A 19296-nucleotide genomic window follows, 5' to 3' on the forward strand; every position below is an offset into this window, starting at 1 on the left:
TTATTTAATTTACTTACTAAAACAAAACAAAAAAACAACTTGATACTTCACCAGGGAAAAGCCTACTATTTATTCATTTATTTTTATTTATTTATTTTTTTGCGGTTTTTGGCTGGGGCTGGGTTTGAACCTGCCATCCCAGCATATGGGGCCAGCACGCTACTCCTTTGAGCCATAGGCGCCACCCAAGCCTACTATTTATAATTGATATTTTATTTTATAAAAACACAGCTTCAAATTTGGAATGTGACTTTCCATGTAACACCTTCGATGGGGAAATGCTTTTCTGATCTGTTAAATTTATAAAGTGTTCTCAGCATGAATTCTCTGAATCTTTATAATGATGCTACCACATTTGATACATTTATTGCTCCTCATTCCTTCAATTATTCTCTTGTCTACAAAGATTTTTGAGTTATTTCTGAAAGCTTTTGCATACTCACTCCAAATAAGATTGGTCTCTCTTCCTGTAAGACTTTTTTGACATGAATGCTATTTTAAGACTTCCTGCTTATAAATCCTGTATATTATTATTATCTGAACTGTGAGCATCAGCTTTAGCTTCTCACATTTACTTCATCACTTTGATTTCTCACTTGTGAGTTTTCCGATGTATACGAAGTCCTGAATTCCAACAGAAGGATTTCCCACATTCAGAGCATTTCCACGGTTTCTCTCCTGTATGAACTCTCTGATGTTCACTGAGAGATGACTTCTGAGTGAAGGCTTTCCCACACTCACTGCATTTGAAAGGCTTCTCTCCTGAATGAGTTTTCTGGTGTATCTGAAGTGATGCCTTCCTAGGATAGGCTTTTTCACATTCACTGCATTCATAGGGTTTCTCTGTTGAGTGAGTTCTCTGATGTATAATTAGCTGTGATTTCCCACAAAAGGCTCTCTCACACAAACTACATTCATAAGGCCTCTCCCCTGTGTGTGTTCTTCTATGTATGACAAGGTATGACTTGCTGCTGAAAGCCTTCCCACATTCGCTGCATCCGTAAGGCTTCTCTCCTGCATGAGCTCTCAGGTGTGCAGTAAGCTGTTCCTTCCTACCAAAGGCCTTCCCACATTCACTACATTGATAAGGATTATTTCCTGTGTGAACTCCCTGATGGACCATGAGTTGTGTCTTCATATTGAAGGCTTTCCCACAATCACTGCACTGATAGGGCTTCTCTCCTGTGTGCATTCTGATGTGAACAAGGAGGTAGGACTTACTCCTAAAGGCTTTCCCACACTCATTGCATTTGTGGGGTTTCACACCTGTATGAGTTCTTTGGTGTACAACAAATGGTGACTTCAAACTAAAGGCCTTCCCACATTCACTACATTCATAGGGTTTCACCCCTGTGTGACTTCTCTGATGTAAAATAAGCTGTGATTTCCAACTGTATGCTTTCCCACATTCACTGCAACCATAAGGCTTCCCTCCTGTATGAATTTCCTGATGGACAATGAGCTGAGACCTGAAAGAGAAAACTTTCTCACACTCACTACATGAATAGGGTTTTTCTCCTGTATGAACTCTCTGATGAGCATTAAGGTTTGACTTAGCACTGAAGGCTCTTTCGCATTTAGTGCATTCATAAGGTCGCTCCCCTGTATGAATTCTGAGATGTACAATAAGCTGTGATTTACAACGAAAAGCTTTCCCACATTCACTACACACACAGTTCTTTTCTATGTTATGGGCTGTTTGATGCTTAAGAAAATATGTTTCTTCATAGCCATGGAACTTATCAGGATTCTTTCTTACATAGCTTCTGCTTGAACCTGAGTATTGTGTCAAACTTTTTCCATGTATGTTATACTTATGGAGTCTTTGTATTGAAGAAAGATGGGTTTTGCTCAGATCAAGTTTTTCAAACACATTATAAGCATAGCTTCTCTCAACACTTTCAAGTTCATCTTGATCTTTCTGGTACCATTCTTCCCAGCCTTCTAGAAAAAAAAAAAAAACAAATAAAACATACCTTTCAAATCATAAAATGAACTTGTTATGGAATTAAAGAGTTTTACAAGCTTATGAAACTGGTTCAAAAGAAATATTGGACAAGCACTGGGGTGAAGGAACTGAATAAAACAAAACCACAACAGGGCGCCTCATAAATGCTGGTAGCAAATTAGCAGTGTTCGAAATGATTTTTAAATTAAAGGTTAAAAAAAATTAAGATTGTGGGGGAGGCGCCTGTGGCTCACTAAGTTGGGCACGGGACCCACACACCAAGGGTGGTGTGTTCAAACCCGCCCCTGTCCAAACTGCAACAACAACAAAAAATAGCCTGGTGTTGTGGCGGGTGTCTGTAGTTCCTACTTGGGAAGCTGAGGCAAGAGAATCACCTAAGCCCAAGAGCTGGAGGTTGCTGTGAGCTATGACGCCACAGCACTCTAACAAGGGTGACAAAGTGAGACTCTGTCTCTAAACAAGAAAAAAAGAATTAAGCTTGCACATAAGGAGCCAAGTACCAATTATTTTATATCTGTATTTTGTTGCTGTTGTTGTTTTTTGAGACACAGCCTCAATCTGTTGCCCTGGGTAGAGTGCCATGCCATCACAGCTCACAGCAACCTCCAACTACTGGGCTCAAGTGATTCTCCTGCCTCCACCTCCCAAGTAGCTGGGACTATAGGCGCCTGCAAGAACACCCGGCTGTTTGGTTGCAGCCATCATTGTTGTTTGGTGGACCAGGGCTGGATTAGACCTGCAAGCCCAGGTGTATGTGGCTGGCGCCTTAGCCACTTGATCCACAGGCGCCGAGCCTGTATTTTTTTTTTTTTTGTAGAGACAGAGTCTCACTTTACCACCCTCGGTAGAGTGCCATGATGTCACAGGACTCACAGCAACCTCCAACTCTTAGGCTTTCACGATTCTCCTGCCTCAGCCTCCTGAGCAGCTGGGACTACAGGCACCCACCACAACGCCCAGCTACTTTTTGGGAGCAGTTCAGCCGGGGCTGGGTTTGAACCCGCCACCCTTGGTATATGGGGCCGGTGCCCTACTCACTGAGCCACAGGCGCCACCTGAGCCTGTATTTTTTTTTTTTATTGTAAGATTTTGCTTAATTAAAAAGTGAATTCATAGGAAATAGAATAACTAGGCCATGACATTTAGGTCAGATGACAACAATACATTAAAATGAGAACAAAGTAGCCCTAAAAAAATTAACACTCCAAACAAAAGGAATACTAAGTATAAATTTCCTAAGGATACCTGCTAGATGTGGTTTAAGAAACAGAATAAGACCAGAATAGCTAAAACCCACTGAGTGAATACAGTGAAACTAGAAATAAATTACGCAAGGTTGTGGCAAAAATATACATTTATTTTAATCAAATATTTTATTTTTTAATTTTTATTAAAATGCTATTGCAGCTGGGTGCCTGTAGCTCAACTGGCTAAGGCACCAGCCACATACCCCAGAGCTGGCAGGTTCAAATCCAGCCCGGACCTGCCAAACACAATGACAACTACAACCAAAAAACAGCCAAGCGTTGTGGCGGGCACCTGTAGTCCCAGCTATTTGGGAGGCTTGAGGCAAGAGAATCGCTTAAGCCCAGGATTTGGAGGTTGCTGTGAGCTGTGATGTCACAGCACTCTACCCAGGGTGACAGCTTGAGGCTCTGTCTCAAAAAAAAAAAAAAAAGAAAAGAAAAATGAGTGCTATTGCATCATCATAGTTCACAGCAACCTCAAACTCTCAAACTCTTGGGCAAGTGATCCTTTTGCCTCAGCTTTCCCAAGAGCTGGGACTGCAGGTGCCTACCGCACACGCAGCTAATTTTTCTATTTTTAGTATTTTTGTTCTTTGCTCAGGCTGGTCTCAAACTCCTGAGTTCAAAGGATCGGCCACCTCAGCCTCCCAGAGTGTAGGCGTGCGCCACCGTGCCTGACCCCATCCAAAGTTTTTTTTTTATTTGGCAGTTTTTGGCTGGGGCCAGATTTGAACCCACCACTTCTGGTATATGGGGCCAGCAACCTACTCCTTTGAGCCACAGGCGCTGCCCCCATCCAAAGATTTTAATAGAGGAGATCTCCAAGAGTCTTCTGGTATTAAAAGACCCATTTGGCTGTTATGTAAAAATTAAGTAAAAGAAAGGCAGAGAGATACATTAGGGACCTATTACAGCAGTCCAGGAAGAAACAATAATGGTTTGGGCCTAACTTCTAGAGTTAATGAAATGTGAAAAATATTTAGAGAGGGAGCTATAAGAATTTACTGAAGGACTATATGTGGGAGCTGAGAAAAGGAGAGGAATTAACAACAATTAACAGCTTGAACAGCAAGGTGGTACTGCTCTTTAGAGATGGAAAACACTGGGAGAGAATAATGTTTGGAGAAAAAGAAAAATTTTGTTTTGGATATTACTATATTTGAGATCTCAGTTCAACATCCAAATGGAGAAAGCAAGCAGGCAGAGAAAGGGTCAGCACTCACTAAGTGCTAAACAATATTAGTATTAAAAAATAAGTATTAATAAGTTGTTTAATTAATTATTGTTAAATTAAATTAAATTAAATTAAAACAATAATTAAATGTATTAAACAATAAGATGAATGTGCAAATAAAACATCTGAGGATAACAAGGGGCGGGGGTGCACATGGAAGCTGGATTCCTGACATAATCAAGATTCTGAATTAACTGTAGTCCCAGCTACTCGGGAGGCTGAGGCAAGAGAATCGCTTAAGCCCAGGAGTTGGAGGTTGCTGTGAGCTGTGTGATGCCACGGCACTCTACCGAGGGCCATAAAGTGAGACTCTGTCTCTACAAAAAAAAAAAAGTAAAAAAAAAAAAAAGATTCTGAATTAAGCCATGGTTAGAACTGGCCTACAGAGACTAAAAATTTCTTGTTCTTCTATTTTGCCTGAATCAGTAACATACTAGTTTATTTTCTCAGACTAGTGTTATGATGCTAATGCAAATAAATCCAGCAGCAATGGTTAAGGAGAAGATGACATTTCTGTAATATGACTAAAAACTTGAGCTAAGGGCGGCGCCTGTGGCTCAGTGAGTAGGGCGCCAGCCCCATATGCAGAGGGTGGCGAGTTCGGACCCAGCCCCGGCCAAACTGCAACAGAAAAATAACCGGGCGTTGTGGCGCACGCCTGTAGTCCCAGCTGCTCAGGAGGCTGAGGCAAAAGAATCGCGTAAGCCCAAGAGTTAGAGGTTGCTGTGAGCCGTGTGACGCCACGGCACTCTACCCAAGGGCAGTACAGTGAGACTCTGTCTCTACAAAAAAAAAAAAATTTAAGCTATCTAGGCAAGCGTGGGATCTAGTCTGGCTGATAAATGAAGAGACAAGACCTATAAGATACTTTTCAAAGGATAAAATACTAATAAAAACAGAAACAGTAGCAAGATTAGCAAAGGAGGAAGGAGACAGGATATCCAAAGTGAGTCCACAGAAGCCAGGATACAAGATTAGAACTGTAATAAGAGTGGTAATAAAAATAGGGAAAATGTAGCCGGGCGTTGTGGCGGGCGCCTGTAGTCCCAGCTACTCGGGAGGCTGAGGCAAGAGAATCGCTTAAGCCCAGGAGTTGGAGGTTGCTGTGAGCTGTGTGAGGCCACGGCACTCTACCGAGGGCCATAAAGTGAGACTCTGTCTCTACAAAAAAAAAAAAAAAAATAGGGAAAATGGGTGTAGTGGATCACACCTGTAATCCCAGTACTTTTTTTTTTTTTTTTTTTTAGAGACAGAGTCTTACTTTGTCACCCTCAGTAGAATGCTGTGGCATCAGCTTACAGCACCCTCCACCTCATGGGCTTAGGTGATTCTCTTGCCTCAGCCTCCAGAGTAGCTGGGACTACAGGCGCCCGCCAAAACACCTGACTAATTTTTTGTTGCAGTTTAGCCAAGGCCGGGTTTGAACCCACCACCCTCGGTATATGGGGCTGGCACCCTACTCACTAAGCCACAGGCGCTGCCCACTAATCCCTGTATTTTAGAAGGCCAAGGCGGGAGGATTGCTTGAGGCCAGGAGGTCAAAAGCAGCCCGAGCAAGAGCAAGATCCTGTCTCTACAAAAAAATAGAAAGAAAAAAAAAAAAAATCAGGCTAGGCAAGATGGCTCAATAGCCTATAATCTCAGCACTCTGGGAGGCTGAGATGGGTGGACTGCTTGAGCTCAGGAGTTTGAGACCAACCTGAGCAAGAGCGAGACCATATCTCTACTAAAAATAGAAAAACTAGCTGGGTGTTGTGATGAGCTACAAAGGATACTGAGGCAGGAAGATCACTTGAACTCATGAGTTTGAGGTTGCTGTGAGCAAGGCTGATGCCACGGCATCCTAGCCTGGGAAAAATAGTGAGACTCTGTCTCAAAGAAAAAAATAAAATAAAATCAGCCAAGAATGGTGCCATGTGTCTATGGTTCTAGCTACTCAAAAGGCTGAGGCAGGAGGATCACTTCAGCCCAGAAGTTGAGCCCAGGAAGCTGCAGTGAGCTATGAAAATATGATGATGCCACTGTACTCTAGCTGGGGCAACAGAGCAAGACTTTGTCTCCAAATGTAAAAAAATTAAAAAAACCTGGGCACAGGGGCAGCGCCTGTGGCTCAAAGGAGTAGGGCGCTGGCCCCATATACCGGAGGTGGTGAGTTCAAACCCAGCCCTGGCCAAAAAAACAAAAAACCTGGGCTCAGCCCTGTAATCCTAGCACTCTGGGAGGCAAGACCCCTTTTCTATTAAAAACAGAAAAATAAGCTGGGTGTTGTGACAGCTATTCAGGAGACTAAGACAGGAGGATCACTTGAAGTCATGAGTTTGAGTTGCTGTGAGGTAGGCTAACACTATGGCACTCTAGCCTGGGCAAAAGAGTGAGACACTGTCAGAAAGCAAAAATAAAAGCAGAGTGGCACCTGTGGCTCAGTGTGTAGGGCGCCAGCCCCACATATGGAGGGTGGGGGGTTCAAACCTGGATCCCGCCAAACTGCAACAAAAAATAGCCAGGCATTGTGTCGAGCACCTGTAGTCCCAGCTACTTGGGAAGCTGAGGCAAGAGAATCGCCTAAGCCCAAGAGATGGAGATTGCTGTGAGCTGTGATGCCACGGCACTCTCCCAAGGGCAATAAAGTGAGACTCTGTCTCTAAATAAATAAATAAATAAATAAAAGAAAATCTTGCTAGGCATGGTGATGCCTGTAGTTTTGGCTACTGGGAAGCTATGATAGGATGATCACTTGAGCCCAGGTGTTCAAGGCTGCAGTGAGCTATGATCACACCACTGCATTCTAGCCTGGGTAAAAGAGCAAGACTCTGGGGAAAGAAATTTTTTTTAATTTAGGAGAAACTGAGGAAGAAGTTCCTTCCCATTTCTGATACTAAGAATGAAAGCTGAGAAAGCACAGGGGAGCTCTCCTGAACGTGTAAAAAACCTAGGACCCAAGTGCAACAGAAAAAGAGGAACATGATGACAATTTTGATACCATTAACACTGAAGGGAAAAGAGCTTAAATCTTCAGAATGGAAAAGCTTTTCTTTTTTTTTTTTTTTTTTTTGTAGAGACAGAGTCTCACTTTATGGCCCTCGGTAGAGTGCCGTGGCCTCACACAGCTCACAGCAACCTCCAACTCCTGGGCTTAGGCAATTCTCCTGCCTCAGCCTCCCGAGTAGCTGGGACTACAGGTGCCCGCCACATCGCCCGGCTAGGAAAAGCTTTTCAATACTTAAAACATAGGATAGGACAGCCAAATTGGGAAACAAACCTCCTTGGACAACTCAAAAAGGAAGCATAAAGTGTGTAAAATCATTCAATGATACGCGAGAGACCAGGTTTCAGAGTGGTAAAGTCTAAGGCATTTAACTGTGGAAGGCAAAAGAAGCAGCTGAAAACAGGCTGTAAGAAGAGCACGAGTCAGCCCATAAGAGGGGAAAAGGAACCTTTGAGGACCTCATGCCTGTACAGCCTGCAACTATGTGAAGGAGGGAAACTAACCCAGAAAGCAAACCATGAGCAGAGTTTAGAGAAGAAGGAAAGAAGGAGAGCCCTAAAACACAAAGAGTGACATACCCAGCAAGTGCCAACTCTTCAAGGAGCCACATTTCACTCTGCACCTTTTAGCTTCCTGGTTCTCACTCACCCACCTGGACAGCTATGACAGGAAACCTTGGTGTTTACTATCCATGGCTCTTCCCCTTGCTCCAACTTGAAGACTAGATCAGGTTTGGTGTCATGATATCCTATTAACAGAAAATCACAAAGGACAATGAACCAAGGTGTCAGGGAAGAAACAGAAGCTAAAAAACAAAAAGGCTCATTTGAACCTGAGCAAAGATTACAATTAGGAGGGCTAAATAGGACATTTGAGCCCTGAAGTTCACCTTCATAATCATTAAGCATGTCAGAAATCCCAGAATGGCAATTGATGTCTTACAAGGTAACTTAAATTGATAAGCTGCACTTACCCACTGATACCAGGTTGCTGTAGTTTTCCAATATCACATCCCTATAGAGGTACTTCTGTATAGGATCCAGTAACTGCCATTCCTCCCAAGTGAACTCCACAGATACATCCATGAATGACAATAATCCCTGTAATAATACACACCCACTCAATTGGATGCAGTTTGATTACATGACATGGAAAAGACGTAGAGGACATGGAAAGGAGACGTGTTCCTCCACCGATTGTCTCCTGTTCCTAGTTCAACATTTACTTTGTGAGACAAACATAAATCAAACAACCAACCAATCAAATATGAGCTTCTATGTGACAGATACACTTTTGGTTTCCAAAGATTTCAGGATGAAGAAAATCCTATCCTGAGCTTGAGAAGCTTTTTGTGTGTTTCTATATGATGCATATTTTCTAAGGGCATGTGTATTTCAAAATCTTATTTTCTCTTATTCTTGCCTTTTAGTTTGGTGTGAGACTTCACAGTGAAAATTATTGTTCCTCAGTACTGTCTCTCTTCCATTTTCAGGAAGTGTTTTATTCTTTCCTTTTAGCTGGTTATGAGATGTTTTCTCTCTCTCTCTCTTTTTTTTTTTTTGTAGAAACAGAGTCTCACTTTATTGCGCTGCGCGGTAGGAAGAGTGCCGTGGTGTCACACAGCTCACAGTAACCTCCAACTCCTGGGCTTAGGCGATTCTCTTGCCTTAGCCTCCCTAGTAGCTGGGACTACAGGTGCCTGCCAGAACGCCCGGCTATTTTGTTTGTTGCAGTTTGGCTGGGGCTGGGTTCAAACCTGCCCCACCCTCAGTATATGGGGCCAGCACCCTACTCACTGAGCCACAGGCGCTGCCCCTAATTTATTTTTTATTGTTGGGGATTCATTGAGGGTACAAGAAACCAGATTACACTGATTGCATTTGTTAGATAAAGTCCCTCTTATAATTGGGTCATGCCCCAAAAGAAGCGTCACACACTGGCTCCGCACCTGTGGCTCAAGGAGTGTCACACACTGAGAACCCCACCCCGGCTTCACTCTCTATGCTCTCCCCTCCTCCCATCACCTCCCTCCTTCCCTCTCCCTCACTCCTTGCCCTCCTTCTCTTTCTCTCTGCTCTCCCTTTCCCCCCACCCTCCACTGTGTACTAGGTCATTAATTGTCCCTATATCAAAATTGAGTACATAGGATTCATGTTTCTCCATTCCTTTTTTTTTTTTTTTGAGGCAGAGGCTCACTATGTTGCCCTGGGTAAAGTGCCATGGGGTCACAGCTTTGTTTGACAGCAACCTCAAACTCTTGGGCTAAACAATTCTCTTGCCTCAGCCTCCCAAGTAGCTGGGACTACGGGCACCTGCCACAACACCCAGGCATTGTTGTTGTAGTTGTCATTGTTGTTTAGCTGGCCCAGGCAAGGATCAAACCCACCAACCTTGGTGTATATGGCCAGCACTGAAACCATTGTGCTATGGCCACTGAGCCATGTTTCTCCATTCTTGTGATGCTTTACTGAGAATAACATGTTCCACTTCCATCCAGGTTAGTACAAAGGATGTAAAGTCTCCATCTTTTTTAATGGCCGAATAGAATTCCACAGTATACATATACCACAGCTTGTTAATCCATTCCTGGGTGGGTGTATGTTTAGGCCGTTTTCCACATTTTGGCAATTGTAAATTGAGCTGCAATAAACAGTCTACTGCAAGTGTTCTTATGATAAAAGGATTTTTTTCCTTCTGGGTAGATGCCCAGTAATGGGATTGCAGCATCAAATGGGAGGTCTAGCTTGAGTTCTTCAAGGGTTCTCCATACTTCCTTCCAAAAAGGTTGTACTAGTTTACAGTCCCACCAGCAGTGTAAAAGTGTTCCTTTCTCTCCACATCCACACCAGTATCTGTAGTTTTGAGATTTTTGTGGTGTGGGCCATTCTCGTTGGGGTTAGATGGTATCTCAGGGTGGTTTTGATTCGTATTTCTCTAATACTTAGGGATGATGAGCATTTTTTCATGTTTGCTAGCCATTCGTCTGTCTTCTTTAGAGAAGGCTCTATTCATGTCTCTTGCCCATTGATATATGGGATTGTTGGCTTTTTTCATGTGGATTGATTTGAGTTCTCTATAGATCCTAGTTATCAAGTTTTTGTCTGATTCAAAATATGCAAATATCCTTTCCCATTGTGTAGGTTGTCTATTTGATTAGCTGTACATAAGCTTCTCAGTTTAATTAAGTCCCATTTCTTTATTTTTATTGTTGTTGCAATTGCCATGGTAGTCTTCTTCATGAAGTCTTTCCCCAGGGTGATATCTTACAGTATTTTTCCTATACTTACTTTGAGGATTTCTATTGTTTCATGCCTTAAATTTAGGTCTTTTATCCATCTTGAATCAATTTTTGTGAGTGGAGAAATGTTCAAGTCCAGTTTCAGTCTTTTACATGTGGACATCCAGTTCTCCCAGCACCATTTATTGAACAGGGAGTCTTTGCCCCAGTGTATGTTCTTGTTGTTTATTGAAAATTAGGTGGCTGTAAGATGTTATTTTCATTTCTTGGTTTCTTATTTGATTCCAATGTCTATGTCTCTATTTTTGTGCCAGTACCATGCTGTTTTAACCATTATGGCCTCGTAGTACAGCCTCAAGTCTGGTATGTTGATGCCCCGGGCTTCGTTTTTATTACTAAGAACTTCCTTAGCTACACAGAGTTTTTTCTGGTTCCACACAAAATGAAGAATTATTTTCTCCAAGTCTTGAAAGTACATTGTTGGTATTTTAATAGGGATGGCATTGAATCTGCAGATTGCTTTGGGAAATATAGACCTTTTAACAATGGTCTATATTTCTAAAGAATAGTCTATATTTCTAAAAGAATGTTAATTCTTCCCAGCCATAAGCATGGTGTGTTCTTCTGTTTATTAATACCCTCTGCTATTTCTTTTCTTACAGTATCATAATTTTCTTTATAAAGGTCCTTCACCTCTTTTGTTAGGTATATTCCTAGGTATTTCATTTTCTTTGAAGCTATGGTAAAGGGAGTTGTGTCCTTTATTAGTCTCTCATCTTGGCTGTTATTGGTGTATATAAAGGCTAATGACTTGCGTACATTAATTTTATATCCTGAGACATTACTGTACTTTTTGATGACGTCCAAGAGACTTGTGGTTGAGTCTTTGGGGTTCTCTAAGTATAAGATCATACTGTCAGAAAAGAGGAAAAATTTGACCTCCTCTGCTCCCATTTCGATGCCCTTTATTTCCTTCTCTTCCCTGATTTCATTGGTGAGTACCTCCAGCACTATCTTGAACAGTACTGGTGATAGAGAACAACCTTGTCAGGTTCCAGTTCTAAGTGCAAAAGTTTTCAGTTTTACTACATTCAGTAAAATATTAGCTGTGGGATTGTCATAGATGGCTTGGATAAGTTTAAGAAATGTACCACCTATGCCTATAATTTTCAGTGTTCTAATTAGAAAAGGATGCTAGATTTCATCAAATACTTTCTCTGCATCTATTGAGAGGATCATATGGTCTTTGTTTTTGCTTCCGCTGATATGGTGAATAATGTTTATGGACTTGGGTATGTTAAACCAGCCTTGCATCCCTGGGATGAAACCTACTTGATAATGATGTATGACTTTTTTGATGATAAGCTGTAATCTATTGGCTAGGATTTTGTTGAGAATTTTTGCATCTATATCCATTAGTAAAATTGGTCTGAAGTTCTTTTTAGTTGGGTCTTTTCCTAGTTTTGGTATCAGAGTGATGTTTACTTCATAGAATGTGTTGGGGAAGATTCCTTCCTCCTCAATTTTTTGGAATAATTTCAGCAGTATGGGAATAAGCTCTTTGATGGTTTGATAGAATTGTGGTGGGAAACCATCCGGACCAGGGCATTTTTTTTGTTGGCAGAATTTTTTATTGTTTCTTTGATCTCAGTGCTTGAAATTGGTCTGTTCAGGAGATCTATTTCTTCCTGCCTAAGTCTAGGGAGGGTATGATTCCAACTATTGATCCATTTCCTCAGCATTGTCAAATTTCTGGGCATAGGGTTTCTTGTAGCACTCAGAGATAATCTCTTGTATGTCTGTGGCATCTATTGTTATTTCCCCTTTATCATTCCTGATTGAGGTTACTAGAGATTTTACTTTTTTCTTTCTTTTTTTTTTGTAATTTAAATAAATTTATTTGTGAGAGAAAAACATCTGAACGTCAGGTACAGTTGGCCCACAGTGACCCAGCAGCAGTCCCAGCTCATCATGGGAGTGCAGTCACACAGCCTGCAGGAGAGAGTCCCGGGGAACATTAGGTGAACATCCATCAGAATTCATAAAGCCATCTGAGGTGGGCATCACACGATGCATAATGAACATGATACAGTCATAAAAACACAATATCAAATACTCACCACTTTGTGAGTCACAGACTACTATAGAAACAATTTAGGCCCCTTTTTAAAAAATGAAAAAATATTTCTGTTACAGCCTTATTTCAAGCATTTTCAGTTACATACAGCTTTATACATTTTCACTTACAAAAGACAGCAAGAGAACGCCTTCTCAAGTATCTATACGTAAAACATGTTACTTGTTTGATGTCTGCACTCCGGAGGATACTTCGACATGTATGACTTCAGATAAAAGCATGGAACTGTGTGTGGCAAAATCCTGGCTGGCGGTTAAGACTTGGAGAGTTTTCATATTTAGTGAATAAAAAAATTACATCGGGGAGAAAAGCAGCGAGAACACAGAGAGAAGCAACATTGTTCTTCCTCGATGAAGCGATCTAAGTCCAGAGAATGGGCTCTGCGTGCTGAGTTCAAGGTGTGTGGTCCCAAAGATGAGTTCCTTAGAATCCAAGGAGCTATGGCTGTGCGGCAACACTTAATGTTGAAGGGCGTTGGGAGGAATGTGTTAACTGAACTGGAGATGGTCACTGATAAAACAGGTTCCCAGAAGTCCACAGGCCCACCCAGCGGGGAAGGGCAGCCAGGGCTGCCGACCCAGAGGAGAGCACACTCACTCAACAGCACACATAGAGCTTCTAGGAGGGTTGACAGTTCCCGACAGAGGTTCCTGGTTGTAGTTTACAATATCTGCCTTCACCACCCTCTGTGACTGTTCTATTTCTGCTTTGTTTAATTTGATTCCAAGGATTTCAGCAGCGACTTTCTGGAAACACAGGAAGACAGTCTCCTGTCTTGGCGGAGACAAAGTGACTACTGAAACCATTTTCCTGGCAAAACCGTGTTTTTCAGGTTTTACTGTTCGTATGTGCTCCAAATCAATTTTATTTCCAACTAAGGCAATCAGTGGCTGAGTTTCCGACTCCTCACTCACTTTCTTCACCACAGTATACCAATCTTCTAGATTCTCAAAGCTTTGATGATTTGTAATATCATATACCAAAAGGACTCCCTGTGCTCCATAGATATATTTATCCAACATTTTGCCTCCAATTGTCTGTCCTCCTATATCCCAAACTTGAAGAGTAACATTCAGGTTTCCTGGCATTGTTATCCTTCTCAAAAAGAAATCCAGTCCTATAGTTTGTTTGTACTGTTTCCCAAAAGTTTCTTGAGCAAAACTCGTAGCTAAGGAGGTCTTCCCGGAGGTGCCGAACCCCAGCACGACGATTTTCAGTTGCCGGTCCTGGCTCTCCTCCTCAGAGTCCGACATGGTGTCCCGGGAAGCAGGCCCGCAACGCCCCCCCCCCCCCCAGGTGGAGAGAGGAAGGGAAGGAGACCTCCAGGGGCTGGGGAGAGGAGGAGCGGAGGGAGTGGGGGCCCCGCCCCGGTTTCTCAGCAGCCCCAGGGGGATTAGGGAGAATTTACTCGCTGGGCGCCATCTTGCCCGCCTCCCCTCCCCCCCACCCCCGCGCGGGCCACACCCCCTGCCCTTTTTTTTTTTTTTTTAAACAGAGCCTCACTTTCTTGTCCTCAGTAGAGTGCCATGGCATCACGACTCAGAGAAATGTCCAACTCTTGGACTTAAGACATTCTCTTGCTTCAGCCTCCCAGTAGCTGGGACTACAGGCGCCAGCCACAATATCCAGCTATGTTTTTATGCAGTTTGGCCAGGGCTGGGTTCGAACCTGCCACCCTCAGTGTATGGGGCCAGCACCCTACTCACTGAGCCACAGGCGCCACCCTATTTTTCTATTTCTAGTTAGTCTGGCCAAAGGTTTACGGATTATATTTATTTTTTAAAAAAACCAATTCCTTGTTTTATTAATTTTCGGAATGATTCTTTTGTTTTCAATTTCATTAATCTCTGATTTAATTTTGGAAATTTCTTTTCTTCTGCTAGGAAAAGGCTTAGATTGTTCTTCTTTCCCCAATTCCACTCACAAGGTGGCTTGTGAGTTTGTTGAGGCACCCTCTTTCTGTTCCTTGGATGTAGGCATCTAAAGGGATAAATTTTCCTCTCAGGACTGCTTTTGCTGTATCCCACAGGTTTTGGTAGCTTGTGTCTTCATTGTTGTTATGCTCAAGGAAGTTAATGATTTCCTTTTATTTCTTCCTGCACCCAACTCTCATTCAGCATAAGGGTTTTTGTTTGTTTGTTTGTTTTTAGAAAGATTCGCAAGCTGTCACCCTGGGTAGAGTCCCGTGGCTCACAGCTCACAGCTCAACCTCAAACTCTTAGGCTTAAGTGATTTTCTTGCCTCAGTGTCCCAAGTAGCTGGGGCTACAGGCACCTGTCACAACACCTGGCTATTTTTTGGTTGTAGTTGGCATTGTTATTTGGTAGGCCCGGCCTGGATTCAAACCCACCAGCTCCAGTGTATGTGGCTGGCACCACAGGTGCCAAACCAGCATAAGGTTGTTTAATTTTGATGCCTTTGTGTGAGGTTGAATGTTTTTGTTGGAGTTGAGCTCCACCTTTAATGCCTTGTAGTCTGAGAAGATACAAGGTAAAATTTCAATTCTTTTGATTCTGTTGAGAATTGAAATGTGCTCTTGTTGTATTTTTCCCTTGACCAATATAAAGTGTTCATCTTTGTCTTTCTTGACTTCAGTTGCTTTAAATCCACTTGTACCTGAAATAAGTTTGCAACCCCTCTTTTCTTCTGAATTGTTTGCCTGAAAAATTGTCTTCCAACCCTTAATTCTGAGTTTTAATTTACCTTTTGAGGCCAGGTGTGTCTCCTGGTAGACAGATGTTTTTTTTTTTTTTTGAGACAGAGCCTCGAGCTGTTGCCCTGGGTATAGTGCTGTGGCATTACAGCTCATAGCAACCTCCAACTCCTGGGCTCAAGAGAGTCTCCTGCCTCTGCCTCCCAAGTAGCTGGGACTATAGGCACCTGCCACAACACCTGGCTATTTTTTGGTTGTAGCCGTCATTATTGATTGGTGGGCCCCTGGGCTGGATTCAAACCTGCCAGCTCAAGTGTATGTGGCTGGCGCCTTAGCCACTTGAGCCACAGGCGCCGAGCCTGGTTTGTCTTTTTTTAATCCAATGGGCCAATCCCTCAACCTCTTCAGTGGGGAATTCAAGCCATTAACATTTATTGAGATTATTGATAAGTGTGGTAGCATTCTATTCATCTTATTTTGTGAAATTAAATTGCTTAGTTTTATCTTTTGCATCATTGTGGAAGCTAGGTTCTGTTCTTTAATTTCTGGGTACTTAACTTTGCTGGTGGTCCATTGTGATGGTCTGCATGTAGAACAGGTTGAAGTATTTCCTGTAGAGATGGTCTTGTTGTGGCAAATTTCCTGAAAGTTTGCATATCAGTAAAAGATTTGATTTCTCCATCAATTTTAAAGTTTAGCTTAGCAGGATACAGAATTCTGGGCTGGAAATTAGTTTTTTTGTTTGTTTGTTTTGCAGTTTTTGGTGGGGGCTGGGTTTGAACCCACCACCTCTGGCCTTTGGGGCCAGTGCCCTATTCTTTTGAGTCACAGGTGCCGTTCTGGGCTAGAAATTGTTTCGTTTAAGTAGATTAAAGGTAGATAACCATTGTCTTCTGGCTTGAAAAATTTCATTAGAGGTGGCACCTGTGGCTCAGTGGGTAGGGCACTGGCCACATACACCGAAGCTGATGGGTTCAAACCCACCAGGCCAGCTTACAATGACAACTACAACAACAACAACAACAACAAAATAGCCAGGCATTGTGGTGGGCCCCTGTATTCCCAGCTATTTGGAAGGCTGACGCAAGAGAATCATTTAAGCCCAAGAGTGTGAGGTTGCTGTGAGCTGTGACACCATAGCACTCTACCAAGGGCAACATAGTGAGACTCTCTCTCTAAAAAAAAAAAAAAGAAAGAAAGAAAGAAAAAAAAATTTTTTTCATTATAGAAGTCTACAGTCACCTTGATGGATTTACCCCTGGAGATCAATTGGCGCTTACTCCTGGCATCTTACAAAATCTTTTCTTTTGTCTTGACATTGGACAGATTTATCACGATGTGTCTTGGAGAAGCTCTATTTGAGTTGAGGCAACCTGGGGTCCAATAACCCTCTGAAAGGAGTGTGTCAGAATCTTTGGTGATATTTGTGAAATTTTCACTTGTAATATTCTCTAGCATGGCTTCCATTCCTCTGGGGCATTGTTCTTTCTTCCCCTTCTGGGATACCTATAACTCATATGTTTGAATGCTTCATGAAGTCCCTTGGTAGAGTGCCATGGTGTCACACAGCTTACAGCAACCTCCAACTCCTGGGCTTAGGCGATTCTCTTGCCTCAGCCTCCCAAGTAGCTGGGACTATGGGTGCCCACCACAACACCTGGCTATGTTTTTGTTGGTTTGGCTGGGGCTGGGTTTGAACTGCCAGCCTCAGTATATGGGGCTGGCGCCCTACCCCCTAAGCCACAGGCGCTGCCCTGCTTTCTCTTCTGCCTCTTCAATTATCTGTTATCTCAAGAGCTTTGTCCTCTACCTCTGAGATTCTTTCTTCTGCATGTTCTAATCTGTTGTAGATACTTTATATTAGATCTTTAAGTTCCCTAATTGACGGCTTCAATTCCTTCAGCTCTGCTATATCCTTTCTATATTCTTCACATTGTTATCTCGCACTTGATTGTGTTTCTGGATTTCCTTTTGGTTATTTTCCACTTTTTCAGCAGTTTCCTTCATTGTTTTCATCATCTGTGTTTTAAATCCCCCTTCTATCATTTCTGACATTTACGTATAGGTGGAATCCTCTGCAGCAGGTACCTCATAATCTATGGGGGCAGGGGTTGCTCTAGGCTGGTTTTTCACGTTTCCAGGATTTGTCTGCTAATTCTTCCTCATGAGTGTTTTCTTTTATCTGTTTCTTTGCCCTAATTTTCCTTTCACTTCCTCTTGTTCTTCAAGTTACCAGGCCTCTGGCCTAAGGTTTCGATGAATTCTTTTGATATAGGAGTAAAAGGATGAGAAGACTGAAGAGTAAGAAGGGAAAAACAAGTGGCTTTTTTTTTTTTTTTTTGGAAACAAGAGTCTATGTTGCCCTTGGTAGAGTGCCATGGCATCATAGCTCACAGCAACCTCAAACTCTTCGGTTTAAGTGATTCTCTTGCCTCAGCCTCCCAAGTAGCTGGCACTAAAGGTGCCCACCATAATGCCCAGCTATTTTCTTATTGCAGTGGTCATTGTTGGTTAGCAGGCTCTGGCTGGGCTTGAACCTGCCAGCCCTGGTGTATGTGGCTGGCACCATAACAAAAAGATTTTATTTATTTATTTAATTTTTTTTTTTTTTTTTGGAGAGACAGAGTCTCACTTTATGGCCCTCGGTAGAGTGCCGTGGCCTCACACAGCTAACAGCAACCTCCAACTCCTGGGCTTAAGCAATTGTCTTGCCTCAGCCTCCCGAGTAGCTGGGATTACAGGCGCCTGCCACAACACCCAGCTATTTTTTGGTTGCAGTTCAGTTGGGGCAGGGTTTGAACACGCCACCCTCAGTATATGGGGCCGGCGCCTTACCGACTGAGCCACAGGTGCCGCCCAACAAAAAGATTTTAAAAATACATAAATAAATAAAGACAAAGGAGAGGGCATGAGTAAAAGGTAATATTCACCAAAAGAGAGGCACAGAAAGAGGGACACAGGAGTAATAAAGGTATATAGTAGGGTACTTTGACGCACACCTTAAAAACCCCCAACCTCTGGGGGTGCCGGGTTGGGTGGTTTCCTTGAGGTCAGCAGCTCTTTGCCAGCCTGAGAAGACACGGTACCCCACCTCCAACAAATAGAGAAGAAAGACAAAAATACTATAAATCAAACCAAAATGAACAGAAAATCTTACAGGATAAAATTGGGGGAAAAACCAAATTAACAGGGGCAGAAACACTAGCAACAATGAAGTTGTTATAACCAGAATCTACAAAGAACTCAAACATCTGAACAAGAAAAGAACATGTGATCCCATCTCAGGTTGGCCAAGGGACTTGAAGAGAAACTTCTCTGAAGAAGACAGGTGCACGGCCTACAGACATATGAAAAAATGTTCATCATCCTTAATCATCAGAAAAATTCAAATCAAAACTACTTTGAGATGATTATCATCTAACTCCAGTAAGATTAGCCCATATCACAAAATCCCCAAACCAGAGATGTTGGCATGGATGTGGAGAAAGGGAACACTTCTACACTGCTGGTGGGAATGCAAATTAATATGTTTCTTTTGGAAAAATGTTTGTGGAGAACACTTAGAGATCTCAAAATAGACCTGCCATTCAATCCTACAATTCCTGTACTAGGTATATATCCAGAAGAACAAAAATCACATTATAACAAAGATATCTGTACCAGAATGTTTACTGCAGCCCAATTCATAATTGCTAAAATACAGAAGAAGCCCAAGTGCCTATCAACCGACGAATGGATTAATAAATTGTGGCATATGTACACCATGGAATATTATGCAGCCTTAAAGAAAGATGGAGACTTTACCTCTTTTATGTTTACATAGATGGAGGTG

At 42.4% G+C, this 19296-nt stretch overlaps 1 protein-coding gene and 1 pseudogene across 5 annotated transcripts in view; both read right to left on the bottom strand.

Annotated features, from left to right (window-relative positions):
- Positions 1 to 209: 209 nt before the first annotated feature.
- Positions 210 to 19296, bottom strand: part of ZNF26 (zinc finger protein 26) — a 39650-nt gene continuing 20563 nt past the window's right edge. For 2 of the 4 annotated variants that reach the window (XM_053587584.1, XM_053587586.1), the window contains exons 2-4: positions 8410 to 8536; positions 8089 to 8184; positions 210 to 1944 (exon numbers count right to left, since the gene is read on the bottom strand). In XM_053587584.1, the coding sequence (XP_053443559.1) occupies positions 593 to 1944; positions 8089 to 8184; positions 8410 to 8536 (1575 nt within the window). In that variant the 3' untranslated portion in view covers positions 210 to 592. Of the gene's footprint in view, positions 1945 to 8088; positions 8185 to 8409; positions 8537 to 18463; positions 18556 to 19296 lie in introns of all 4 variants that reach the window. The other 2 variants (XM_053587587.1, XM_053587585.1) reach the window with 2 other exon arrangements.
- Positions 13384 to 14075, bottom strand: LOC128583389 (ras-related protein Rab-28-like; annotated as a pseudogene). Its single transcript, XR_008379452.1, has one exon. The product of XR_008379452.1 is annotated as a ras-related protein Rab-28-like (transcript).

This window comes from Nycticebus coucang, chromosome 4, assembly GCF_027406575.1.
Source record: "Nycticebus coucang isolate mNycCou1 chromosome 4, mNycCou1.pri, whole genome shotgun sequence".
NCBI classification, from domain to species: domain Eukaryota; kingdom Metazoa; phylum Chordata; class Mammalia; order Primates; family Lorisidae; genus Nycticebus; species Nycticebus coucang.